At 26.1% G+C, this 7,526-nt stretch overlaps 1 protein-coding gene across 1 annotated transcript; it reads left to right on the forward strand.

Annotated features, from left to right (window-relative positions):
• Window positions 1-2,250: 2,250 nt before the first annotated feature.
• On the forward strand, window positions 2,251-3,892 carry LOC113367756 (mitochondrial fission process protein 1-like). The gene is made up of 4 exons (XM_026609336.1): window positions 2,251-2,308; window positions 3,082-3,200; window positions 3,551-3,654; window positions 3,739-3,892. Exons 1-4 carry the CDS (start codon window positions 2,251-2,253, stop codon window positions 3,890-3,892), a joined length of 435 nt encoding a protein of 144 aa, XP_026465121.1.
• The last annotated feature ends 3,634 nt before the right edge of the window (window positions 3,893-7,526 follow it).

A 7,526-nucleotide genomic window follows, 5' to 3' on the forward strand; every position in this document is an offset into this window, starting at 1 on the left:
ATTAATTGTCATTTATATAATTCTTTATTTATCCCCAAAACCTCAATAAAACCTTAACACACGTCCTAATATGTTAAGGGGGGGTTGATAGAAGTTTGACCCGGAGTAAAAGTTTATCGTGTTCCGGTCAAGTGGGTTCCTGACTTCCGGACGGACGGTCAATAGTTTCCGGTCACGTCAATAGTTTCCAGCCATCGAATTCGAAATACGATAAATATGGAAGAAAAACTATTATCGAATATGGAACGAATGAAAATATACTGTGACGAATATACTCGTCAACGCCGAACATTCTATCACTTCACCATGACGAGTATATTCGTCAATCACAATCAAATGCTTAATTTTAAATTGTGTGTTTTAGAAGCACGACGAATATGCACGTCAATACAGAAAATTCTGCCACTTCTCCATGACGTGCATATTCGTCGATCTTAGTTAACTGGTGAATTTTAAATGATATTATATACAAAATGGTGTCTGAATGAATAGCAAAAATCGTTTCCTCGTTTCGTGAAAATAAAAATAGAATAATATAATTCGCGTCGTCATCGTCATACAAACGACTGATGGCGACAAAGTAAAAAAAAGGGGAATTTTCTTCCATTTTCTCATTATCCGTTCCGCAGGATTTTATTCAATTTGAACAGAAAATTCATGGGCGCACTTAAAAAATTAAATTAAAAAAAAACTTTAAAAAATAGACACAGATTGTCTCGAAAAACTTAACGCTGGTCCTTTATAGAGTTTCATTGAAAAGACGTTGAATAAACGTTGACGGTATATCAGAAATCGGTTCACATACTTTTTCCAAATTTAGTCTCATTGGGTTCAGAATGTCTTCAAACGTCGAGGTAACATAAAATTAGCAATGCACATTTTTTCACAAAAACAAACTTTTCCTTCGGCAAGTTAAACATAAAAAATGAATAAAAAAACATAATTCAAATTAATTAAGCAGTTCAGCAGTTTTTGAGAAAACGCCGACAAAAGACCAAAAATCGGCTCACACACAAACTTTTTCAAATTTTGGTCTCATTCGATTCAGAATGTCTTGAAACGTCCAGTAAGCATAAAATTAGCAAAACGGATTTTTTCGCGAAAACAAAATACTTTTTCGACAAGTTTAACATGATAACAATTTTTACATTTTTCGACGTTTTGAAGGTTTCTGAACATTTTGGCATACCTCAGAAAATATGGTTGTGTGTGTGTGTATGTATGTATGGATACAAATTTCCAGTCATGTTTTCGGGCGCACGGATCAACCGATTTGAATGGTTAAAAAAACATTCGATTTCTATTGTTAGGGAGATGAGCTGATTAGTTTTTGGCTAAGACAGGTCCAGCAGTTACGGAGATAAAGAGCAAAGAGTACAGAAAAAAGAAATCGAGTTTTTGAGAGAACGGAGCATCCGATTTGAATGATCTAACAAAACATTCAATTAGTAATGATTGGGAGAAGTGTTTATTGGTTTTTGCCAAAGGCAGGCCCAGCCATTTCGAAGATACGGAGCTAAATGTGCAAAAAATGGCAGTTTTTGAGAGAACTAAGCGTCCGATTTAAATGATTCAAAGAATTTTCTGCTTGTCTTAACCAAATAATTGATTTTGGTAAAAAAATTGTTTTAACTAATGTCGAAAATAATTCAAATTATATTTTTATTTCTGACTATAGTTCTAATATACTTTAAACAAATAATTTCAACTTTGCAATTCAGTTTATATAATTCTTATGAATATTAGACAATGTTACAATATTTCTTTATAATAATCTATTTGAAAACATTCAGTACTCCTCGAACATTTCGTTACGGTACGGGAAGTTCCAGCAATTTGCCTTAAGGCACGATGCCACCTACCCCACTAGTTTTAAAATAATATAAGAAGAAATATCATAAATTATTTACACTTTGAATATAAAAATATTATTACATAATAATTAATTATTAATTTATTCTAAAATGATTTTAAAACTATATTAAAAACATACTGTGGAGAATCTTGTTAAAATGTTTCTTTTCATATAATTATTCATTTTAAATTTATTGAATAAATAATAATATTTAATTCTGAATATTTATACAATTTGACAATTATGTCACTGTCAAAAGTTTTTTCAAAATTCCAGTAAATAAATTTAACAAATTTCCAAATTCTAGTTAAATGATGTAAATCTCAAAATGTATAAAATTAATTTAAATACTAAATTAAAAAAATGAAATTACAATATTAATTTTAAAAAATACTATGGACACAAACAATGGACGAGATGATGCTTTTCGTAGGGCTCCTTTGAGATATATGGGTAAAAAAATAAATAAAATACTATTCTCTGTTCTATTAAAATTATCTCATTTTACTTAACTAATTTTTAGTTTAAATTTTCCACTATTATTTCTTAACTTGTTTGTGTTTTTTATACAATGCAGTAAATCTTTTTTCTGTGCTAAATTATTTAAATGCAACATATTTTTATTTCAACAAAATAATTGCTTTTGAAAAAAAAATTGTTTCTATTTTTTTTCCAAAAATATTTTTGTAATTTTGGGTTAAAAATTCAAAAAATTACCCAGGCTAAGCACAGTCTAAGCGCCACTCTGGTGCAAATGTTTACCCAAGTGCGTTTAGACTGTTTATGTACTGGAGCTATTTTCCAATTTTGTGAAAACTATTGAATGAAAATGTGAAAATCCCGCAAAGATAAGCACAGTATAAGTGTAAATGTCGCACAGAATTATTTGCAAATGCGTTTAGACTGAGACTATACAGGAGCAGTTTTTCAATTTTGTGTAAATTAGGCAACTATTTTTTTGAAATTGAATTCGAAATGAAATGACGATTGTTAATGTTCTGGAGATAAACTGATTTATGATTTACATTTGGTTTGCTCATAATCAGATATAACAAAATAATGCAAAAATAATGAAAGTTACAGTATTTGTAATAATAGATTTGTAAACGTTTAACATTTCTCGAATATTTCATTACGTTACGGGAAGTTCCAGCAATTTGCCTTAAGGCACGATGCCATACACCACTAGTTAATTTTTTATAAATATTTTTTCTTTTTATTTACAGGTTTATCGTACGAAATCCTATTCACTGCTTTTCCTCTATTTACTTGGAGAATTTTTCCAATTGGACAATCTTTGAGAAATGTTTATATAAGTATGGATGTTATGGATAAAAGTTATCCTGTGAGTAATTTCCAGAACTTTTTGAATATTTTTGCAAATTCACTCTATATTTTAATATTATCATTCTAGATTAAGTATTTATTTCTCAACTTTTTTTAATTTTAACCATTTTGTAAATTTGTTATATGTTGTCTCTTCAAGTATCATATATTATAGAAAATAATGAATGGAAGAACATATATAATTTTTTTACTTAAAATTTAAAAACCACATTTACCCATGAGCTTACCAAGTGATTTTATATAAGAGAAATATTTTTATACTTTTCATATAATATATATTAGTTTTTGTTTTCTCTCTAATCTTTAATTCTGATTTTTTCCTAAATAATTTATTTATTTTGTTTATAGAAATTCAAAACCCAAGGATCCGCCTCTGCTCTTGTCACCGGTGGAGACGCATTTTTATGGCAATCCTTGGCTTCAATAGCAATTCCAGGGATTTCTTTACGTTTGTAAGTAATTTAATAATAAATTAACAAAATTTTGACTTTATATATATATATATTATTTAATATTTATTATGATTTTTTTCCCAGTGTTAGAAAAGTCGTGTTCTCTCTATTCAAGTCTCCGCCGTTATCGCAAATTTTAACCCTTGCGACTATTCCAGCAATTGTTCCCTTCGGAGATGATGTTACGGAATCTCTTATGAATTTGTCTTATAGAGAAATATTTGGAAAATCTTATTGAAAATGTAAGTAGATATAAATGTTTGTATTTGTTTACTTTCCCATTTCACAAAAAACATTCCTTACAAAGAATCTAATGATAAATAACAAAAATAATATTAGGTTGTCAAATATCTCCCTTCCGCTTTTTTGCTCTTGGTTTATAATACAAAAAGGCGGAAGGGAGATATTTGACAACCCATTATGAAAAAATTATTTTAAAATGATGAAAAATTAAAACTTAAAATACTGGGATTAAAAAATTAAATATTTTAGAATAAATTTATCAAAACTAGAATTATAAAATCGATAGAATAAGTAATCAATAGTATAATTTAAAAATATTATATAAAAAGCAAATGAATAAGATTAATATGTGAAAGAAGACAGAAAAATTAAAATAACGAATAGTAATAATAAATATTAATGTTAATGATAATAAAAATAAATATAATATAAATATGTAAAAGGGAAATTAGTAAACAAAAAATCAAATGATAAAGAACTGAAACTAGTTGAAAGTGCATTTAGCCTTAAGGCAAGTTGCATGAACTTCCCGAACAGTGTAAATAATATACTTATTCAATCCGACTTTAGAATAAGCAATTTTATCTGTCTTTCACAATAATTTTTTATTCTATATATTATTAAGAAATGAACATTAAATTAAAATAAAATAAATGAAACACACACACACATGCTTTTTTTCAAATTTGATCTCATTCGATTCAGAATGGCTTGAAACATCGAGAAAACATAAAATTAGCGAATCGGATTTTTTGATGAAAACATAAACTTCTCTTTCGGGAAGTTAATAATATAAGTTAATTATCATTAGACCTGATAAATGGTAAAAATTAAAATTATTTTTGGTTTAAATACTAGACTTGTCACTAAAATGTCATCAAGTGCAATTTTGTTTGTCATGAAATAATAATTAAATTAATATTAAAAATATTCAAAATTAGTTATAAAAATGTAAAAAATATAAAATAATTCGAGTTACAATTTTTTTCTAAATTTTTCTAATATGGAAACTGATAAAAAACGTGATTTTTATCGTACTATCCCTGGAAGATATTTCGGTATACTATCTTATATATACACACACACATATATATATATATATATATATATATAAATATCATGTAATATTTTTTTTATTTCAGGCATGTCATATGAAATAATGTCCGAAATTTTACCATTTTTGACATGGAGAATTATGCCAGTTGGTCAAACCATAAGAAATATTTATATAGCTATGGATTTGTATGATAAAACATACCCGGTAAATATAAATAATAAAATATATATATATATATATATATATAAATATATATATATATATATATATATATATATATATATAATATAATAAAATATATAAAAATAAGTATAATACGATGGAGAACTAAATAATACTTGTAAAGATTATATCGATTATATCGATACATTTTAATCTAAAAATTTTTCCAATCATTTTTTTTGGTCAATAATTTGTTTTATTTATATATTGGAGACATAATATATTTAGGTAAATTGAAATAGTATATAATTTTTTTTATTATTTGTTTATAATCGTTATGTAAAATGATTAATCTCCCTTTATAAGAAATGTATTAAAACAAATATCAAATAATAGTTAATTAAAATAATGAACAATAATACCAAAAATAAAGCGAATAAAAATCATAAAATATAATAATTTCAACTAAAATCAAAACATCAAAATACATAAAGAAATAGTGAAAGTAGATAAAATCGAAACATCAAAATATATATGGAAATAGTGAAAGTAGAAGTGAATAAAATATCTGTTTTTTTTTAGATAGTTCTTATACTATACTCTCAGGATTATAAAAAATTAGACGTCTTCAGAATAAATTTTGTCCAAAATCCTTTAGGAATAAAATACCTAAATATTTCCATATTATAATAAAATAATAAATAAAATTTCCATGTTATAATAAAATTAAAAAAAATGTATAAACGATTGTATGTGGATGGCCGGTGGAGCTCTCTTGGACAGCTCATGAAATATGTTTATTTGTTATAAATGTAAAATAAATTTATATTATATATATATATATATTATATATAAATATAAATTATTTATTACTATTTTTTAGAAAACCAAGGAAGAAACTATGGTACCAGCTGTAGTTGCAGCTGGTGATGTATTAGCATGGCATTCCTTTGCCAGTATTATGTTTCCTGGAATAGCTTTAAGAATGTAAGTTTATATAAAAAATTATATATATATATATATATATATATATATATATATATTACAATTACATTTTAGTGTTCGACAAATCGTCTACAAAGCCTTTTTCCTGCCTCCGTTCCCTCAAATAATAACACTGTCCACGATACCAGTAATTGTGCCATTAAGTGACCAGGCAGCCAACGTGTTTATGGATTCAACTTATCGAGAAATGTTTGGCAAATCTTATTAACAAATTATGTAATGAAATTATTTAATAAACAATGTGTGATATTGTAACTGATTACTTGGATTTAAAATTTTTGTGAGTTTGCGAAAAAAAAGTTTATCTCAACAATGCTTATAAAATTCATTTAAATCTTAAATCAATAAGTAAATGAAATAAAAAAAATTAAAAATAAATTTCAAATATGTTTGGAAGTTCTAAAAAAATATTCGAACTAATTACAAAATAAATTGATTAAATTAATATAACTAAGAAATTGATAATGGTGAATTAAATAAATTGTAAATATAATTTAAAATTATATAAATTACAAATTAATAAATTGATCAATCAAAAATGGCATATAGTTCAATAAATCATGGGAAAAATAAAAATAATATGAGAAAACCGTAAATTAATAGTAAATAGAAAACAATATTAACTTACTTTTAAAATTTTAAAAAAAGTTATATATTTGTACACTTTTGCTACTTGCGTATACTAGTAAAAATGTACTTTATTTTTCTTATTTAAGGTACACAAATAATTCACTTTTTTTAAATTGTTAATATTTGTTGAATACTTTTTTTATTAAATAAAGCTTTTTTAACTTCCCGTAGGGTAGTTATAGTAATGGGCCAAAAATCGAAACTGAAAATTTTTGCATTTCTCGACGTTTTGAAGGTTTCTGAATATTTTGGCATATCTTAGAAAAAATGGATATGTGTGTGTGTGTGTTTTGTATGTCCGCATTTTTTCGTCCACGTTTTCGGGCGCACGGATCAACCGATTTGAATGGTTTAAAAAACATTCGATTCCTATTAATAGGGAGATGTGCTGATTAGTTTTTGGCAAGGTAGGCCCAGCAATTTTTGACGCTTAGTCGTCTGATTTAAATGATTCAAAGAACTTTCTGCTTGTTTCAACAAAACAATTGCTTTTGGAAAAAAAAATTGTTTATAATTTTTTTTTCAAAAATATTTTTTGTAATTTTGGATTAAAAATTCAAAAAAATACCCAGGCTAAGCACAGTCTAGGCGCCACTCTGGTAAGTAATGTTTACCCAAGTGCGTTTAGACTGTTTATGCACTGGAGCACTTTTCCAATTTTGTGAAAACAAAAAAACTATTGAAAAATGTAAAAATGCCGCCATGCTAAGCACAGTATAAGTGAAAATGTCGCACAAAATTATTTGCAAATGCGTTTAGACTGTGACTGTACGGG

The sequence above is a fragment of the Ctenocephalides felis genome, unplaced genomic scaffold (genome assembly GCF_003426905.1).
Source record: "Ctenocephalides felis isolate EL2017-DRISC unplaced genomic scaffold, ASM342690v1 CF-g0.4_SCAFFOLD_01170, whole genome shotgun sequence".
Taxonomy (NCBI): Eukaryota; Metazoa; Arthropoda; class Insecta; order Siphonaptera; family Pulicidae; genus Ctenocephalides; species Ctenocephalides felis.